Source organism: Oncorhynchus kisutch, linkage group LG30, assembly GCF_002021735.2.
Source record: "Oncorhynchus kisutch isolate 150728-3 linkage group LG30, Okis_V2, whole genome shotgun sequence".
NCBI lineage: Eukaryota > Metazoa > Chordata > Actinopteri > Salmoniformes > Salmonidae > Oncorhynchus > Oncorhynchus kisutch.
Window position 1 is genome coordinate 28,901,987 of NC_034203.2, and position 20,087 is coordinate 28,922,073.

The following is a 20,087-nucleotide window of genomic DNA, read 5'->3' on the forward strand; positions in this document are numbered from 1 at the left end:
TCAGGTAAGGTGCTTGGACTTCAACCATACTGGTCAGCAAATCACTGACCGTTTTCAGTCAAGTTAACAGGATCACTATGCTTAAAAAATAAAAAGATATCCAGGCAAAACATTTTTATTAATTTACTTGACTACACTTGTAAAATACATAAAATGTTACTAGAAATACATATTATTAAACAAGGACTCGTTGAAGGCTGGGTAAATTGTCAATATTTGGCCAAAGATGACACATTCAAAGCAGTGGTATAACATTTGCACCATTAAAAAGCTGTTCAGAGTGAAAAAGTTAAATAAATATATTTCAATAAGTAATTTGTGCAAAGGAAGGAATGTTTTGTTCAAAGGGAGATCAAATAACAGAGGACAAGAAGCTATGGAGTTTAAGAGTCATGGGCCAGAGTATGTCATATTAGTTACCAATGAACTGAATTTGGGTTCTGAATGGAAAACATGTTAAACGACAAACTTAAAATAAATAAGTGCAGCCTTTTTAGAAGGCTGCCTTGAACAAAGAGGTTTTGTGGAATTCAATGTAACCAGTTTCAAGTAAAGCAAATGCTCTGTGTGCTTGGTTCTAAGCTTTTCTATATTCTCCTGAGGACAGAGCCAATATTTGCTCCATTTATTTCATATTCAATCTCTTTAATTCTCACTCAAACATTTCCTTTCCAAAAAAAGGCCAACTGAATATCATTATAATATAGGTGAGATTGTAAAACAAACATACAATACAAACGTTTTACACCATTACAATACAACTGTCAAAACAACATGTATTAGGGGTTAGACTACATCACCGTGAGTTGTGGGCTCCAGAAGTGTAACTTTGTTATACAGAGGTTAACATCATGATTGTAAATCCTAAATGGCAATCCTTTGTTTTATGAGTGAATGAATATTGTACTTTATCATAATTGTATCAGTATGGTAAAACAGGGAAACTTCAAACATATCTTTTCACACACAAGATGACTAGGATCATTAGCAAACAGCAGCGAGGCTACAGTAAGTTCCTGAGATCAGCTGTAATACGTATGGTGCTTCCGTGTGACTATCTTAGAGCCAGAGTTAGCCTGTGCTTAGCTAGTGCCCAAGCACCTGGCCTTGTGATTGTTTGTTAGCTGCCCTATGTTGAGGACTGAGTCAAGACCGGGAGGGGGTCAAGACCAGAAAAATGCGAGTGTGGAACTGATAGCATTTTAGGAACATGAAATCTTATTAAAAATGTGTTCATATACACACCCCCCAAAAAAATCTGACAAGCAACCACTATGGTCATTTTCACGTTTTTTGGGGAATTACGTATACTAAGGCATTTGTGAAAATTCCATAGCAATATAGAGTGGGAAAGCAGCCGTGTGTTTAGACAATTAAGACACTGCAGTAAATAAAACCATAAATTAAACAGAATAAAAACATCTGTCTTGTCCAGGATCGGAGTCTACACAGACCGGTGCGCTATAGCTAATCAGAGCCACAGTAGGCCTTTAAACAAACGAGCCATTTGCCAGAATGAATTTTCGAACACGGTTGTTCAAGTTCTTGCTAGCTAACCAAATGATACCTGCATCTCTATCTGTGTATAGCCACCGAAAAACGATGAGGGGGAAAAGTCAGTCAGTCAACAGCTAGTTAGTGTAGCTATCTAGCTAACGTTAGGCTCAGGTTTTTTAGCTTGCTACATATTGTGTTTTACAAAAAGTGCACTCTCATACATGAGTGTGCTGGTATTATGGTTGCTGTCCTTTCAGAATCACAAACATGTCACACACCGAAAGCCAATAGGTTCACCACTGTACTAACCTGTCATACACTGAAGGCCTATAGGTTCACCACTGTACTAACCTGTCACACACTGAAGGCCTATAGGTTCACCACTGTACTAACCTGTCACACACTGAAGGCCTATAGGTTCACCACTGTACTAACCTGTCACACACTGAAGGCCTATAGGTTCACCACTGTACTAACCTGTCACACACTGAAGGCCTATAGGTTCACCACTGTACTAACCTGTCACACACTGAAGGCCTATAGGTTCACCACTGTACTAACCTGTCACACACTGAAGGCCTATAGGTTCACCACTGTACTAACCTGTCACACACTGAAGGCCTATAGGTTCACCACTGAGAAAACATGTTTACTAGATATAAAAGCTGTTAAGGTATTTATGTTTCAAGAAAGGAGTGTATATATTTGGCCTGGAGAAGCAGTTTTATGCTCTGACTGAATGGAAGCTGGTAATTAGGAGTTTTTTTATTCTGCTGATCTCGGCTGGTCCCAGACTGAGTTAAGACCGAGTACAAATGTATCCAAAACTGAGACAAGACCGAGACACTCAATGTGGTCTCGAGTACTACAACACTGCCATTAGTGGGAATGAGTCTTGTTATTATGGCCTTCTGTTGTTGAAGAGCAGAGAGAACATAGTTAATGCTTTGGGGGTATAATACTACTAAATGGGCAGAAGAGGGGAAAAAAATGGCAGAAACTCCTGTATGCAGTAAACATAGAAGAAAAACATATTAGGGACCATCTCAGTCACAGGTTAACCATTAATGGAGTGTTTTTCTTTGTGGACAAAAATAAATAAAACTGTGCCAAATTAGTAAATAAAGCTAAATAGTCCACTTCTACTTACAGTTTTTATCATCTTAATACCTACCTATATCCTCCCAATATGTAAAAACATAGGCTAGATCTTAGTGCACACTCAAAAGTCTAGGTGCAAGGGATGTTGTCTGGAGTTCCTTCCCACACCAGTATCTGACAGAAAGTTCAGGATTGGAATAGAGGGGCTGACATTTTGTAAGGAGTGGCCAGGATGGCTGGGATGGATGTCATGCTTCTCGTCGCTTAAGAGGACAAGTTGGTTTTCTGGACTTTTTTGATTTCCTTAAGAAAGAAAGTAGGTTTAAGGATGACATTTTGGAGATGATGAAAATCAACACTGACAAAGATCTATTAAGGATTTAGCAATACACATTATGTGACTAATTGGTTTTCAACAAGTTAAATGGTGCGTATGGTCCAGTCCATCATACCCAGCTATGTCATGTCGATACCAACTGACCTCAATAAGAGTGTCTTTCAACTTCCCATACGCATCGTCAAGACTGTCATTGACAATGACAACGTCAAATATGCCAGGATCTTTGCCTGAAAGATAGGGGAAACAGTTTTAGACCATTTTTAAACATTTCATTTATAAACATACAACTCTGTTTTAGCCCAAAGTCTCTCCAGAATCAGACTCACTTATCACCATGTCCACCTGGGCAGCATGCAAACGTTTCTGGAGGCTCTCCTCTGACTCTGTCTCTCGGTCTCTTAAACGTTTCTCCTACAATTACAAGTGACAGAAGAAGATTCATTAAGTCATGGGGGTTTATCTTCGGATCACAATCCCAGACTGAGTTATGATAGGTTTATAACCACATTACACGTATCTAAACAACATTCAATATGGTATATCAAGTCTCTCAAAGTAAAACGAGACAAAAATGGCCCTGGTAAACAGTTTTATAATACTGCCCGTCTCTCACCAGGATGTTCATGGACGGGGGTTGGATGAAGATGTAGATGGGGTTGAGGTCTGTCGTCTTGACCGCCCTAACGCCCTGCATGTCGATGTCCAGGACGCAGATCAGGTTCTTGTCCTTGACGTCCTGCACGGAGGCCCTGCTCGTCCCGTACATGTTCCCGGAAAACACTGCGCTCTCAATGAACTCCCCTTTGTCGATGCTGGCCTGCATATACTCCCTTGTAACATAATGGTAATCTGTAACACAACAACAGTTGCATGTTAAAAGGTTGGTTGTTGAAACCAATAGGACACAGCGGACAGCATAGGTGGTTGAAGCGAATTAAAGAGATGCAGCGGGAGGAATTGGAGCAAGATCATCCATCCTGGGAGTTTATAAACCCTACCTACCTTTACCATTCTCTTCACCAGGACGAGGGCTCCTTGTTGTGTCTGACGGATGAGAGCACACAATTTGATATCTTATTTCTGTAACTGACACCTCGCTGACATTATACAAAGTTAACATGGGACTGGAGCAGAGCACACTTACGTGAGACGCTGAAGCCAAAGATGCCCTCGTACTCCTTGAGTAGCTTCTTGAGCAGCGTGCTCTTCCCAGCCCCCGACGGGCCACTCAGCACCACTGGCCTGGGTCCTGCCATAGCTGGGGGAGAGCGAAAGAGACAGAGGGTTAGAGGAGATGAAAACACACACACACACCACTAGGTGTGGTGGTTAACCAAACGGAAAGATCAATTTACACAAATGGTTGGAACTGGTGTCATGAGGAGAAACAGACAGATTAAAAACATACCTAGGCCTATCCTTTACTCACATGAAACTGGTACAATCTCGAGTAGCCTATATTGAAAAAGATCAGACAGGTGGTGTAGTATAGGCTGGTACTACCACACTGATCTCATGAGCTTACATAAATGGTTTACCTGTAGTACAAGGCTAGGTGTAATATGAGGCCGGGTGTAATATGAGGCCGGGTGTAATATGAGGCCGGGTGTAATATGAGGCCGGGTGTAATATGAGGCCGGGTGTAATATGAGGCCGGGTGTAATATGAGGCCAGGTGTAATATGAGGCCGGGTGTAATATGCCTGGTCTAAAGAATACACTATAGGTATGAATACGAAATGGACCTAATGAACCAAGCATCCCATAAAACATGGAACAAACAGATTAATTGCCTTTTGAAAAAAAAAAACATTTCAGAAGGTGATTATGTAGTAAACATCCTAAGCAATCAGAACAGGTTCCAACAAGACTAGCAGGACCAACACACTAGAGCAGTTATTAAGTCCCATTAGGCCGTTACCACGGCACCATCTACTAATTGGAGTGCCTCAAATTACCCTGCTGCTTCTGATTGCAAGGCATAAGTGCTTTCAGTACACTGTCTGCAATTACTTCTTCTTTTTTTACCATAAAATACATTTAAAAAGACTAAAATCAGTATGATCCTAGGCTAAATGTTTACTTGTTTCACATGATGTAGCCTAGGCTATTTTTGAATGTGTTGTCCAATTTAGACATACCCAGCTAATATTCCACTAATAGGTCTAGGCCTAAACTGAGACTAGTACAATCTGAAAGAGGAACAGCCACATACCGTGGAGTTATTTGATTTTCAATTTAGCTTGTGTACTAAAAACCATCAGCCGAGTCAACACAGCCGGGTCAACTACAGAGATAATGACAGTGATAATAGCAATGACACACTATTTTGGAATTAGTCAAACAAATCAGCTTTACAACAAAAAAAAATTCTGACCTATCCTATTCCAGAATTATCTTTAGTTGTTAGCCATATAGGCTAGATCATATTATTAGGCTAAAGTCCCTCTTCCGCCTTACCTTCAGTCACTTTCAGTAGATGTGCGAGTGAGGGAGAGCAGCAGGATGTGGGAGGACTGGATTGGCAAGTGAATGAGCAGCACTATTATATACTGGAGCCGGGTGTGTCAGTCTATGTGGTGTCTGTGTGGGCGCAGACTCAGCACTGTACAAACATAGGAAAGTAAATCGCTGCTCCCTCCAATCACCACTCAGTAAGTTACACAGTAGCCTAAACCCTGCCCAGCAGCTCGTGACATAGCCTAGATATTGACAGCTTCTTTCAGTTGTCTACGGAAATGATAAACAAATCATGCAAAACACAAAATAAACTCAGGTGAGAAATTATCATACAACAGTCTACTGCATTACTATTAAACACTGCAAACATAACTAGACCTAAAATGAATATCTCATACATGACAAATGTCTCTTCAATCCACAAAATAGCATTGCACCTTAAACGACCATGTCATTTATATATTGCTAGCCTACACTGTTTTAGGCTACTAAAAGTAATGTATCAGTGGGTTTGGTTAGATGTCCAAAAATAAGAAAATCCATGCGAATGACGTGTCATACTTTACTTAAGTGGTGCCGCCTCCTCATAAATCTACACGTGCTAATTTAAAGGAACTAGAGTTGTCTGCAAAAAAAAGGAGTTTGTTATAATAGCCATGTAGTCTATGATCCCATATAAGCTCATTTCCATTTTAGAAAATGGATTCTCTCTTGTAATAGGCTAATCAGACCTGAGCTCACCCCCTGTAAAAAAAGATAGGAAAAACCTCAGTGCGTGTAGCCTGACAGCTGCAGGTGACAGAAGCATTCATTCTCTGCCACCTCTTGAATGTTTAAACCACAAACAAATTCACAGCTCCTTTCCAAGTCAGAATCAGTCATGGGTTTGACGCTGGGATGCAGAGGGTCAGACTGTTGTCACAAAAACATGTGGACAGAAAACAGACTATAAGAGTGGTTTAGGCTACATCCAGTCAAATAAGAAACCACTTCTCACAAGGTTCAGATCTAACTTTCTCTTCCTTACAGTCAGAATACCAGCAAGAAATGGTACAATTCAAGAGAAGGTGACAAGTTAGCCTGTACAGCAAATATTCAAAACAATTGGGTCTACAATGACACCATACATAGGGAAATCTTATTGGCTTGGCCTAACATCTAAAGGCACCACTTTTCAAACGTGACAGAAAAATTGGCTATAGGCTACATCTACACAGGCAGCCCAATTCTGAAATTGTTTCCACTACTTGGCCTTTTGCCCAATCACTTCAGATCTTTTCCCATCAGATATTTTTTGGGATCTGATAGGTCAAAGGACAAATTAGTGAAAAAAATATCAGAATTGGGCTGCCTGTGTAAACAAAGCACGTGTTACAGAAAACGAGGTGCATGTGAGCCGACTGCAGGCACAGGATAAGGCTAATTGAAATGGTTACAGGAAACATTGTTCTGCATGCCACTACAGATGTTGCATTCAGTTTACTTTAGGTCAACCCTTATATATGCTTTCCACAGCATGTGATCGATCTTTGCCAGACAGTGACCAACCTTTCATCATGTGAATTCAGTTGGCTCCTAATTTCATTAGGCTGTTACTGATTAGTATGTTTTCTAATCAGCTGCAGCCTGCGCTAACAAAGTGCTCAGTCAGGTAAGATACACTACATGTCCAAAAGTATGTGGACACCTGTTTGTTGAACATGTCATTCCAAAATCATGGGCATTAATATGGAGTTGCTATAACAGCCTCCGCTCTTCTGGGAAGGCTTTCCACTAGATGTTGAAATATTGCTGCAGGGATTTCAGCCACAAGAGCATTAGTGAGGTTGAGCACTGACGTTGGGCTATTAGGCCTGGCTCGCAGTCAGCATTCCAATTCATCCCAAAAAGTGTTCGATGGGGTTGAGATCAGGGCTCTGTGCAGGCCAGTCAAGTTCTTCCGCACCGATCTTGACAAACCATTTCTGTATGGACTTCGCTTTGTGCATGGGAGTATTGTCATGCTGAAACAGGAAAGGGCCTTCACCAAACTGTTGCCACAAAGTTGGAAGCACAGCACTCTCCAGTCCCGTTCTGTGAGCTTGTGTGGCATATCACTTCGCAACTGAGCAATTGTTGCTCCTAGACATTTCCACTTCACAATAACAGCACTTACAGTTGACCGGGGCAGCTCAAGCAGGGCATACGTTTGACAAACTGACTTGTTGGAAAGGTGGCATCCTATGACAGTGCCACATTGAAAGTCACTGAGCTCTTCAGTAAGGCCATTCTACTGCCAATGTTTGTCTATGGAGATTGCATGGCTTTGTGCTCGATTTTATAGAACCTATCAGCAACCATGCTCTGAATGCATGTGTGGGTATGGATGTGGGTAAGCAGACAATCAAGCTACTACGGCCCCCCATGATGAGTTCAGATTTTTTTGTGGCTGCCACCCCATCAAAGTTGCCTATCCCCGATCTAAAGCATATTGCATGAGAAGGTTCTTACCTAAAAAGGTCTTCCATCCCTATTCTATGCGGTTCAAATTAGGCCAGAAAATGTTTTCCCATTCAACAGTAAGAAGGCAAAAGCTGCCAAACCAGATCCAATCTGTACTAACAATCAGTTTTCCTTTTCTCCCCATATTGTCCCCTATAATAACTCATAGCTTTCTAGAAACATCCAAGTTGATAAGATATCAGGCCATAATAGAGCAATGTACTTGTTAACTAATTTAGGCACCACTTACTGCTATAGCCTAAATCTAGCAGGTTAGCTGTGTGGGAGAGGATAGATGATGATTATGTAAACAAGACATTTCAACTTCAACACAAATGGACAGTGAATTAGACAGCTCGGTCTTTCCTACTAGGTGGTGCCTATTGGAGCTCATACTTTTTGGGGAAAAGCATATCTTTTTTTGTATACTATCAGAAAAAAGGACATGTTTGACTTTCAGAAAAACATGTTGGTCAAGCTATGGCACTTAAAAAAAAAATGCTGGGGTTTATTTTCCAACCTGTTAGCTGCATAATCCTAAATGGGTGGAATTTAACAGGGTGGGAATGTGGAGCCTAAATTAGCCATAGCTCTGTGAGTGAGCAAGATTGAGCTAGTATAATGGTGAACATTTGAGCACGATTTTAAAAACAGATAAAACAGTGTTTATATTTATTTAGCTTTGCACCATTGTTTTCCCACCAAATAAATTATGACACTTCCTGAATGTGGTGTCATTTTAGGAAGGGCTTGTTTCTTAAACGGAGATTAACAACAAATTAACAGGGTGGAAAGTGATATCAGAAAATCTTAAATAAAATCATAAATACAATAATTATTAAAAAACTTTATTGATGAAAGACAATTTAACTAGGACTATAAAATAACTAAAATATTTTATATTTTATGGTTTATATTTCTCGTGGAAGTTGATGAATAACACCAGGGGACATGGCAAAAACGCCTACATCCACTGAAAGTGTTCAAAAGTCATAACATTTCCTCTCAAGAGACATATTTTTGAGGTAAAAGACACCCGACCTTATATTTAAAGTATTTTGGAATCCACATGTTACAGTAAATAAGAAGTGATATTTCCTGGGGACAGAATAATGCCTTGACACGGATTGACCAATGCGTATGGCCTGGCCTGTGTGACAGACTGGCTCGCTTCAGTGATGATAAAGAAAAACAGCAGGCTATTGAGAAATAGTTCATAGACTAGCGGTCAAAATAATATATGATCATCCTACCTGAGAAGAGCCTGGATAAATACCTTGTATACATCTACAATGACTGCGGTTCAATATCTCAATAATGTCTCCAAGGCGTCATTTCCGTACTTATTGGGTGGTCTTTCTCCCTTTTCTGTCTACATTCCGCGTGAAGGCCATTATATAGATGGTGTTTCGACGTCATCTTCACGAGCCAAATAAACGAGAGTACATCGTTCAAATACCAGTGTGTATACGTCCTCAACAGAGTACATTCAAAAAGGAAACGCTGTCGTATTTGTGTGAGCGTTTAAACTCCGCACGCGATACATAGACCTTTTGAAAATCTACATCCAACCCAATAAACAGAAATAATATAATTACTTCATATAAGCATTTTACAGGGGTTGCAGATTCAGTATTACGAACTGTGCGTAATGAACGCCCCCAACTAAAACGAGCTATTTGCGTGCAGATGATCGGCGCACAAACACGCGAGACAGAATAGTTAGCAACGGTGTGGTTTTCGTTCTTGGTTTTTCACTTGTTTAGCTAGCTAACTCAGTTTATTCGAAACACGGAAAAGGTTACTATCCATGCTTCTAACCATCGCTTACTATATCGTCGTAAGCGGACGTGGGAGAGAAAAGCCAGAAGGAAACTCCCCGGATGGACAACGAGAGGGCCTAACGTGTAAACAAAGCTTTCATCGTCTTTATTCAACGTTAAAATAATGTTTGGTGCTTCAAGATCTGGGGGTGTAAGGGGGGGGCAAGACCAATTCAACTGGGATGACGTGAAAGGCGATAAACACAGGGAAAACTACCTCGGTAAGTGGAGAAAAATGGGCATCAACCCATCGTCGCCAATGACCTTTGTCTACTGTAATTAACGATTCGCTTCTTTGCGAAGACAGCAGGGCGACTATCCAACTAATAATTCGGTCAAATGTTTCTAGTTAGTAACTAGCTAACTACTTTCTAGATGAAACTAGATACAGTATGTAACTACTTAGCAAGTTATAATAATCGACAATGTAGTTAGCTTTCCGCAATAAAGCAATAGGTTGTTAGCCTGTACTCATTTATTCTCGAGTGCCACGTTCTTACCTTTTTCCGAAGTGTAGTCAGTCCCTCATTAATGTTGCATTGCTTGTCAACAACTCAGATTGACTGCCTGGAATATACCTATTTTTTTTAACCCAGCTAGCTATGTTGGAATGCTGAATTTTGAGATGGAAACAAGCGCAAACAATTGACTGCTGCCAAGGAGAGCGGCCACGCACACTCGACTGCGGTTGGTCAGGGAATGCAATTATGCTAGTCTGCGCATATACATGGCTTGCTGTATTATATACATGATGTTATCCAAATTAATACACTGGTCACGAACGATAACTATTTCTCAAAGATTTTACACTGTGCAGCCAGGAGGAGAGGGGTGTGTATTTAACACTGCAACGTTGATTGTAGAATAATAGTTATGGCAATCACTTCTTTATGTAACTTTATTGCCTAAGCCATGTCTCTGATTTGGACATTAGTGCATTTGGAGTATATTTATATTGTTTCAACCCCAGGGAACTCTCTTATGGCACCAGTGGGGCGATGGCAGAAAGGCAAAGATCTGACGTGGTATACCAAAGACAAAAAAGGTGGTGTCAAGCCTATGTCAAGAGAAGAGGAGCTTGCTGCTGTGAAGGCAGCAGAGCAAGAGGCACTGCTGGCTGCCCTGTAAGTGGAACATCATACAGAAACGACTACCTTACAGAAATATTAGAGTAAAATGTCAAACTAATGTCTTATTCATTATTTTCAGAGGCCACAAGAATATAAAGAGACAACCATCTGGCCTGACCAAAGAGGTACTTTTTTTGCCTTCATAGGGTTTGAGACTCATTTGTATTATGTGCTTTTTGTTTACACAAGTTCTAGTATGTTTTGGGTTATAATCATGTCTTAATTTGATAGTATCACAACTGCATTAGACCAGGGAAGATGACATTTAGTTTAGTTTAAATCTCATTCATTTAGTTTTTTTTTTTTGCATTTGTCACCATGATTTAACGTAACTAGCCTAGTCATATTTTATCATACATCTTAAGGATGAATACGGGATTGCTTTTGTAATGCCGATTCCAATGTGTCCAACAGGACCTTGCAGATGTGTGCAGGAGGGAGGATGCGGAAGCTGAGGACAGAGATGTGGACAGAGTTTCTGGCCTTGGAAGCTCCGGGTAACTGACTGACCTGTTTGCAAAAGCGGTTGTTGCACAAATTCTGTTTTTAAAGCTGGGTTGATACTGTAGGAGACTTCTCACCAACAATATTTTTTTTAAATATACGTAATTTAGTAGACCCTCTTATCCTGTGCGACTTATAGGCGCAATTAGGGTCAAGTGCATTGCTTGGGGATTCGAACCAGCAACCTTTTGATTACTGGCCGATGCTCTTTAACTGTGAGATTTTTCTTTTCTCCCACGTCTTCTAAGCGTTCTCTCAGGTCGCTCTTCACTCCTTTAGACTTTTTTTAGCAGCATATATGAGTCCATGACCGAGTATCCCCTTGATATTCAAGTGGAAGAAACAGTGGAAACATTATAGATTGGAGTGTACTAGTTGAGTAACTAGGAGTATGTTTTCTGTCACCAGTGCAACATCACGGAAAATGGTGTTCTCCCAACAGGAGAAGGAAGCTGCCAAAATAGGCTTGTCAGTCTTCACAGTAAGTTTGTTTATGCTCTCTGAGTAAAACATCCTCACGCAAAGGTGAGCCATCTAAAATAATACACAACTCAGTGTAGGTGTGTTAATCTATTTGTGTTAGCTACATATTTTTCAAACATGATTGATACCGCTTGGGAATTGATTCTGTAATAGTCATGTTACATGATTACGATCATAATGGAGAGCATTGTTTTCACAGCACCATAAAACAGAAGGGAAGTCTGGAAACCAGGAAGCCTCTGCCAGAAAAACATCTGCGAACACAGAGAAACAGGATGTGGATCAAAGGTAGTGTGTTATTGATCACAGTGTGTTGACAATCAAATATCTGAGGTAAATTTCTTCAGATTACTGTCTCAAAAAAAACCTCAAAAGACTTGCCTGTTATACTTTCCCATCATAGACACGATAGCAGCAAAAAGAAGGAAAAGAAGCGCAAAAAGAAGAAAAGGCAGAGAAGAGACTCTTCCTCCTCCGATTCAGAAGATGACAAAAGGTTAGTGTGTTGTTTCTCCCTTTTACACCTGTAGGTCACTTGTATGTCATGTTCACTTTGCCTTCCCCTTTTTAAATGATACGATCACAAGAAAACAGAACACCAATGTCCAATAATGTTACAAGTGGCGCAGCGACCTAAGGCACTGTATCTCGGTGGAAAACCAGGCTGTATCACATCCGGCCGTGATTGGGACTCCCATAGGGCGGCGCACAATTGGCCCAGCATCGTCCGGGGTAGGCCGTCATTGTAAATAAGAACTTGTTCATAACTGATTTGCCTAGTTAAATAAAGGTACAATTTAAAAACGGCTTATTTGCTTTAGCACTGGAGGGTGCTAAATCACCGTTGGCGAGGTGGAGAGCTGGTCTTTGGTTCCATCTCAAAAGATGGGTTTTTGCCAACCTGCAAATGTTCTGTCAACAATTAGACTTTGTATGCTTGGTAGAAACATAGAACAGGTTGTACCCTTACTAGGGACGTGTCAGTTAGTGTCCAGCTGCTGTATTCTGTGGTAATACAAGACTGATAAAAAAATAAAATAAAATTTAAAAGCAGGCTTGGGATGTTTAGCAGCAGGAAGAGATAGTCTTAGTTAAAATAAGGTGTAGGGTTGATTTTTGAACTGAGTGAATGCATCATCCAGCCCATGTCATGCTTATCTTGTTTGGGGGGGCGGCCTTATTTACTATTCTCCTATGGAACCCAGATAGTTATCCTTTTATAGATGAGGCAATGGTTTGTATCATAACATTCAGTGTATTCCTAATGTATCTTCCTCAGCTTACTTTGACCCCTGCCTATTAGTCTCAATCATTGATTGTGTGTTTCTTTACTCCTCAGGCGCAGAAAGGACCACCGTCATCATAATCCATCATGCCTCAGTCAGACTGGAGCCAGACCCCATGACAGCCATTCAAAGGGGGGACCAAAGGGTGAACGCCACCCCCTCTCCTCTCAACGACGCCAGCAGAGGCATGACACACACTCCTCCCACAGGGAGTCCCCTGTCCCCCGCCCCCGTGCCAGCCACAAGGCAGCCCATGCTGCTCTGACACAAAGCCACAGGCGGCGCCATGACACAGACTCTGACGATTAATACCCCCCCCCACTCAATCAGACACATTGACGGAGAGGAGTGCTCTAGCCCACAGCAGAGCAGCTTGACTGGCCTATGGACTGTCCTCATGTACTTCTGGACTGGACTCAAGGGCTGTGGTTGAGAACAGTAGGTCAATCTGTAGGCTACTCCTCAAACCACTAGCAGGCTTGTGGCCTTATTTGAACTGACTAGGTTTTATTTGTGTTGAATTTTGAATTGTTAAATTTGTTTCTATTGGTATTTTATTTTTCTGAAACAGCTCAAATGTATTTTATGATCTGTGTCTAGCTACCACTATTCATGCAATTGAATCAGGGACCACCGAAAGCAAGTTAAGTGCATGTGTTCTTGGTGCTGAAAATAAGTTAGTCAATACAAACTATTGCTGTCCAAGACATTAAATCCGGCGTGACACTTGCCCATTAAAACATGTATTTAAATGTGTGCCAACACCTAAATGTTACAGAGTCTCCTCTTTGGTTTGTCAGTCTTGTCATCAGTTGAGAATATTCACTTCTCTCCATCCCACTGTGCCTCACTACTCAGCATTTTTGCTCCTTTTCCTCTATCAAGCAAGAACTCCTTTGCCCCATCACTCCTTTCTGTTCTAGGTTCAGTTGCCTGCCTCCCTGGCTGGGGTAAGATACAATGCACTCCAGTGGTCATAATGGAGTGTAGTGTTTGTATTTGCCTTAAATCAGGTCTGAAAGGGGGCATTCTACTGGCTGGCACCTGATGGTGAACTAAAAAGAGCAAGACATTCACAAAGAGTGCAAAGAAGAAAAAGTGGTCTTTTATATGGCAGAGTACCATTAGGACTGCCACACACAAACCAACAAAGTTACGCTGTAAGGGACTCGAGACTCCTGCCCCATCCTTCCACGACCACCATACTTCTGCCATGTTTTATAGGCTTGGCTGCATTAACCAGCAGACTAATCAACCTGAAAGAACATCCTAAATTGCTCCCCAATTATTGCCACCGCCCATCCCTGACGCAAGAGACAGGCCCAGCTGTAGCCATTTGTAACTTCAACACCCGCTTTGGGTGGTTAGTTGGCTGCCATCACCTTGGACCAACCCACTCTCTTAGTCCAAGTCATGGGTGGAGAGTAGTTGGGTGTGATTGCGGATTTGGGACAAGAGAAGGGAGGCTGTCTGACCAAAGCACAGGCTAAGTCCATTTTTAGATTAGGATTAGGTGTCATTTTGAATTCATAATGGGGAAAGAGGCTTGATTAACTCCTACTCATGGGGCAGTGTGGGTTTCTAACCTGGAAGTTATTAATAATAAATATGTAAATGGTAAAATGTACAATATTTGAATTTTGCCAGTTGGCAGATTCAGTATATGTTGCCTTTCTTGCTGTTGATCAATAATGTTCACTGCCTTCAGCCGTGTGAGTCCAAGGAGGAGATAGAGGTTAACGGTGCAATGTCTGCATGATCAAATCCAATAACTTAAAAGAGAATTACATGAAAAATAACAGAACATGTAAACAGTCTCTAATCACTTTAATTACAGTGCTTTTCTCCAAAAAATTTAAGCTGAAATAACTTTACATAAAAATAAAAAAAAGTTTAGACAAAAGTTCTGCTAAAGAGATTAACGTTTCAACAAAAGGTTCAGGCAATCAGTTTTAATCCAATGCCTTGCTTTAAAAGAAAGACTAAGAAATGTCCATAGCACTGGTGGAATAACACCCAGAACCTTTTGATAAGAAGCACAAAAGGTTTGTAATGGAACAGCATGTTTCTTTGACATGAGGACAAAAGTATCCCCCCAGAACTTAGCCAAGGACAACATGAGCTACAAAGGACAAAAAAAATACTAGTGCCCACTAAGTAAAAAATATGGAGTTCATACATTTCATATTGCCACTGACATTGATGCATGCCTTGTTCCATAACTATTAATACACTTTAATCATTCCCAATAAAAAGGGATGAAAACAAGGTCTTCAGGTCATGATGGAGGACATCCGAATTTAGAATACAACTGCTTTTGTCATATCAGAGCATCATACAGCATATACCTTGAGTGCAGGGGTAAACAACCGGGTGTCTGCGATGGGGGTTCAATGTTATGAATATCGCTAGCAACAGACTAAACACATTTTGAATGACATACCTACAGTAGAAAAGAGGAAAATATCTTATTTCTCATGTCAACTTTATTTCTCCACTCCTAATATTGAACAAATTACACTCACTGGAGTATCTGACATTGGCTTTGAAAAATAGGCTACCAGTGTGGTAAGTGCTACTGGCTGCTGGTAAGTGTTCTTGACTTGGACATACATTTTTGCCAACACATGGATAGCAAGCTAAACAGTTGCGCTTAGCGAAAGTGTTTGCAGTTACCTTTCTAGCTAATAGGCTATGTTAGAGTTTACACTTCCTCTTCCAATTATAAATGTGGGGAGGTCAAACTAATGAAAAAACATTTACCAAATCTATTCATCTCAAAATGTTTTGATTACTTCGCCTTGACATTCACCTGATAAGACATGAGGGAAAAAAATGTTTTGGCTAACATAATGGGAGTCCCTGGTTCAGTGGTTTGCCTGGGAGGGGGTCCCTGGGAAAGATAAGGTTGAAGACCCCTGAGTTACAAGGTTGTTGTGGCGCTAAGTCATTGTGATGGTGATGTTGAGGACATCAAGGTAACCCAACCCTTGAGCACCTGCAGCTGACAAGAGTAATGACAATGCTTATGTAGACAAAAATGTTTAACAATCAATTAGCTAGTCCCGCTGACAATCAATGTGTTCGAGATATTAGATTCTGCACAGGATGAAAATCTGTTGATTTGCACAGAATCTGTGCATCTTAAACATGCATTTGTCCAACATACAGACCACATCATGCACTTTTTTTGCTATTAAATTCAGGCTCACTGTGACAAAGGCAGTACACATGATTATTAACCTGAGCCACTTTCATACATCATAATGCTGACCAGACAGTACATCTGTCCATCACAAAGCAGGTGAATGATGAGATTCATGGAGGAACATAGTTACTCTGCATGGCAGCCACTTCCCAATGAAAGCCAACATGATCTGACACACAACAAAAGCTGGTAAGTGTCGACAAGAGTTTGACTTTGAAGCCCACTAACCTCTGTTTTAGGTTTCATCTCAATAATACGCTCTTCAGTGTTTTGCTAAATGGTATTTTGGGGGAGCAGGATATTGTAGCCGTCAGAGGTGTTAAACCATAATTGTTGCAAGTAGTACATCTGTATGTATGCTTAATTCAGGAGAAACACTCCTTTCAGTAAAAATTACCAGCAGACTTATGTAAAAAGTCAATAAACATTGGGTCCCATCAATTATTTTTTGCCTCCCTTTTCTATTTACTAGACATGCATGTCTGCCCAAGGGTCAAGAGGAGGAAATAACCAAGGTAGATTTTTAAAAGTCTGCAATAAGCTGCCTCTTAAACCCCTCACCATCCAAAACAAGACTATTTACATTAAATAAGAAACCCAGACAGCTTTCCATGATTGGGTTATTATCCTCCCTGGCCCATATGGAAAATTGTTGTAACGAGAGATGAGAAATGAGGGCAGCTTTCCAGTAGGTACTTTTGACAAAAGTAACTTAATTTTCAACATCAGAAGAGTACAAAGCAAAGATAGAGAAGATACAGTGTTACACTTTTCACACTACTGAGCCGAGCCAAACTGAGCTGAGCTGTACTGCGCCAGCCTGGTAACTCGTCTACCACACAGTTGCTAGAACCATGTAGGAAAGGACAACGTGAAAGAAAATCATCTGAGCCACCGTACGGTTTGAGTCAGCACGATAGAGTGAAAAGGGTATATGTGAGTTGAGGAGGACAGTGGATTATGATGATTAGGCCTATTTCTGGTTTTTTAACTGATTAGACAACCAATCCAGTCCTTCATAGAGACCGTCTCCGCTGGTGGCACAGGTGGCCTGGATGTACCAGTTTCTATGGCGGAGGGAGTGCAGTCCCAACTTGTCTGTGAGTTCGGCCGCATTCATAGCATTTGGGAGGTCCTGAAAAGAGAAGTTCTCCCATAATGAGACAAAAGCCAAGCCAGGGAAGGATATCCAAAGTATATAACAGGTGTATTGTCCTTTCTATTTTATTAATACAACAAAAACAAGTCAGAGGCTTTTTGCTTTCACACAATGGACAGGTGGAAAATGTAGGAGTACCTGTTTGTTAGCGAATACTAATAAGACTGCCTCTCGTAGTTCATCCTCTGCCAACATTCTCATCAGTTCTTCGCGGGCTTCGTTCACTCGCTCTCTGTCATTGCTGTCCACAACGAAGATGAGACCTGAAACATAATATATAATAATAAAAACATTTTGAGTCAACATCTTGGTCCTCCTTTGACAGGAGTAAAATAACTTGCTGTCAGCACATCTTACCCTGTGTGTTCTGGAAATAGTGACGCCACAACGGTCTAATTTTGTCTTGACCACCGACATCCCACACTGTAAAACTTATGTTCTTGTACTCGACTGTCTCAACATTAAAACCTGAATTGAAGAAAGACATTAATAACCCGCACAATCTATTTGATGCAAGTGAACATGTCCAGGGGGAAATTGTGTTGTTTCTAATTCTATATTTTTAAATAGTCTCAACATTACACAAAATATGATATTCATACAAACTGGGCTGACAACACTTGGGCCTACATGCCACCACCAGTGCTACTACTTACCTATAGTTGGAATGGTAGTTACAATTTCTCCAAGTTTGAGTTTGTACAGGATTGTTGTTTTACCAGCAGCATCGAGACCCACCATGAGGATCCTCATCTCTTTCTTGCCAAATGCTTTAAAGAGGCTTGCAAATAAATTCCCCATAGTGAAAGACGGATTCAACTTTGGCAGTAGGAATACTAGAAGAGAACAAGAGGAACCCAGTTTTGTAACCGTCAGTGTGTAGTTGTGCGCTGCCAAATACAGGTTTACCCATCTTATAAACTGAGTTGTTTAATATACCTAGCATATCAACTTTCTGCCAACTATGTTAGTTGATTAGCTAGCAATATAACTAAAAACAAGAAGCTAGTTAACTAACCATATAGTGCGCGTCAATGCTTAGATAGCTGCTAGCTAACGTTAGACAAATCATTTCATAAACTAATCAGTTGAATAAATGAAGATAACAACCATCGCGTTGAAAACTGTCTTGCAGTGAAAGACAAATGGCTATTACGTTAGCTATATCGAAAGACAACTATAAGTTAGCTCTTTAATAGATAACTGACTGTTTTGCTAGCTTTAGCAAGCGGCGCCAAGCTAGCCTAACCAGCCATCTGGCAAGTTTTTTAGAGACCTTTTTAACTAGCTAGTCCCCAGGAAATGAGACCCCTTTACGTTATATAGCTAAGCAGCTAAATACTATGTATGTGACGATTATCATATTCAAACAACATCAAGCGTAAAAATGACAGTTTTCTGCTTACAGTTGTTTTCAATTCTTTCCTCTTTAAGGCGTTTCCTTCCTCAAGATGTCGGGTTATTATTTGGCCACGTCAGAGCTTCCAGAACGACTTCCGTGAAACAGAGCGTTTGGTATGTCGCGCCCTATGGGCTGGAGGCGAATGACACTCATTTTCACATTTTTGTGCTGCTAAAATATGAGTTTGCTTATTGCAGGTGCGTGAGAATAATTATTCGATTATATGAAAATAAAAAACTCACACACTGCTTTTTCTTATATAATTTTAGTTTGAGGAATGCCAAAAGCATGGCCCGAAAGGTAAACTTATAGGGAAAGATAACATTTTAAGGGTTGTGATATATTGTATTGAATATGATCTCCAATCAGAAAAATGTTTTACCATTTGATGTGCCATTCTATAAATATTTAGATTTGGCGGGCACCATTTAGGTGGGCACCATTTTGAAAACAGAATTCAGTCAACTTGATCTACTCTCTTCCTGTACAGCATAGTGAAAGCTACTGAAGAGTGCTCTACTGGCAAACAGTGTTTTCATTTTCTTTTTAATCAAATTGTATTAGTCACAAGCACCGAATACAACTGGTGTAGACTTTACCATGAAATGCTTGCTTACGAACCTTTCCCAATGATGCAGTTTTAAAAAAGTATGACAAATAAAATACCAACACAAGAAATAAAATAAAATAAACAAAAATTGAACTATATATAGGGATTACCAGTGCCAGATCAATGTGCAGATGTACAAGGTATTTGAGGTAGATATGTACATGAAGGCAGGGTAAAGTGACTAGGCATCAGAATATATAATATATAATATATAAAATAAAGAACAGAGTAGCAGCAGCAAATGATGAGTGCAAAAGTGTGTGAGTGTGTATGTGTCGGTATGCGTGTGTGTGCGTATGTGCGTATGTAGTGTATGTGAATGTGTGTGGGTTTTATGTAGGAGTGTCAATGTAGTGTGTGTGAGTGTGTATATTGTGAGTATACTGAGCCTTCCTCTGACACCGCCTGATATAGAGGTCCTGGATGGCAGGGAGGTCAGCCCCATTGATGTACTGGTCAGTCCACACCACACTCTGTATCGCTTTGCGGTCAAGGGTGATGCATTTACCATACCATGCGGTGATGCAGCCAGTCAAGATGCTCTCAATGGTGCAACTGTTGAACTTTTTGAGGATCCAAATATTTTCCTGAGGGGGGAAGAAGC

The 20,087-nt window shown here is 40.6% G+C and overlaps 3 protein-coding genes across 6 annotated transcripts; 1 reads left to right on the forward strand and 2 right to left on the reverse strand.

Moving 5' to 3' along the window:
* Positions 1 to 99: 99 nt before the first annotated feature.
* guk1a (guanylate kinase 1a) lies at positions 100 to 10,423 on the reverse strand. Of its 3 annotated transcripts, none has more exons than XM_031809846.1 (7): positions 10,202 to 10,423; positions 4,083 to 4,196; positions 3,941 to 3,982; positions 3,552 to 3,787; positions 3,265 to 3,349; positions 3,080 to 3,165; positions 100 to 2,901 (listed from the first exon to the last, which is right to left on the reverse strand). In XM_031809846.1, the coding sequence occupies exons 2-7, from the start codon at positions 4,192 to 4,194 to the stop codon at positions 2,863 to 2,865; spliced, it is 600 nt and encodes a 199-aa protein (XP_031665706.1). In that variant the 5' UTR covers positions 4,195 to 4,196; positions 10,202 to 10,423; the 3' UTR covers positions 100 to 2,862. The 3 variants fall into 3 exon arrangements, with proteins under 3 accessions (XP_031665706.1, XP_020322186.1, XP_031665705.1); XM_020466597.2 differs by lacking the exon at positions 10,202 to 10,423 and adding an exon at positions 9,132 to 9,281; XM_031809845.1 differs by lacking the exon at positions 10,202 to 10,423 and adding an exon at positions 5,398 to 7,118.
* lg30h1orf35 (linkage group 30 C1orf35 homolog) lies at positions 9,311 to 13,879 on the forward strand. Its single transcript, XM_020466596.2, has 8 exons — positions 9,311 to 9,922; positions 10,672 to 10,825; positions 10,911 to 10,956; positions 11,246 to 11,328; positions 11,744 to 11,816; positions 12,018 to 12,106; positions 12,222 to 12,314; positions 13,158 to 13,879. Exons 1-8 carry the CDS (start codon positions 9,826 to 9,828, stop codon positions 13,411 to 13,413), a joined length of 891 nt encoding a protein of 296 aa, XP_020322185.1. The 5' UTR covers positions 9,311 to 9,825; the 3' UTR covers positions 13,414 to 13,879.
* A 1,035-nt stretch (positions 13,880 to 14,914) lies between these two features.
* Positions 14,915 to 19,005, reverse strand: arf1 (ADP-ribosylation factor 1). 2 transcript variants are annotated; one of them, XM_020466598.2, is made up of 5 exons: positions 18,878 to 19,005; positions 18,128 to 18,307; positions 17,829 to 17,939; positions 17,610 to 17,734; positions 14,915 to 17,447 (listed from the first exon to the last, which is right to left on the reverse strand). In XM_020466598.2, exons 2-5 carry the CDS (start codon positions 18,270 to 18,272, stop codon positions 17,286 to 17,288), a joined length of 543 nt encoding a protein of 180 aa, XP_020322187.1. In that variant the 5' UTR covers positions 18,273 to 18,307; positions 18,878 to 19,005; the 3' UTR covers positions 14,915 to 17,285. The 2 variants fall into 2 exon arrangements, with proteins under 2 accessions (XP_020322187.1, XP_031665707.1); XM_031809847.1 differs by having other exon boundaries at positions 18,490 to 18,902.
* Between the last annotated feature and the right edge of the window lie 1,082 nt (positions 19,006 to 20,087).

Coding starts and splice junctions, on each gene's coding strand:
- lg30h1orf35 (XM_020466596.2), top strand. CDS start 9,826: ATGTTTGGTGCTTCAAGATCTGGGGGTGTAAGGGGGGGGCAAGACCAA. Junction 9,923..10,671: donor ACACAGGGAAAACTACCTCG/GTAAGTGGAGAA, acceptor TTTCAACCCCAG/GGAACTCTCTTATGGCACCA. Junction 12,107..12,221: donor AAACAGGATGTGGATCAAAG/GTAGTGTGTTAT, acceptor TTCCCATCATAG/ACACGATAGCAGCAAAAAGA.
- arf1 (XM_020466598.2), bottom strand. CDS start 18,272: ATGGGGAATTTATTTGCAAGCCTCTTTAAAGCATTTGGCAAGAAAGAG. Junction 17,940..18,127: donor AACTACCATTCCAACTATAG/GTAAGTAGTAGC, acceptor TCTTCAATTCAG/GTTTTAATGTTGAGACAGTC. Junction 17,448..17,609: donor TAGTATTCGCTAACAAACAG/GTACTCCTACAT, acceptor TTCTCTTTTCAG/GACCTCCCAAATGCTATGAA.
- guk1a (XM_020466597.2), bottom strand. CDS start 9,165: ATGTATACAAGGTATTTATCCAGGCTCTTCTCAG. Junction 3,350..3,551: donor CCCCGTCCATGAACATCCTG/GTGAGAGACGGG, acceptor TTGTAATTGTAG/GAGAAACGTTTAAGAGACCG. Junction 2,902..3,079: donor TGAAAGACACTCTTATTGAG/GTCAGTTGGTAT, acceptor TTCTTTCTTAAG/GAAATCAAAAAAGTCCAGAA.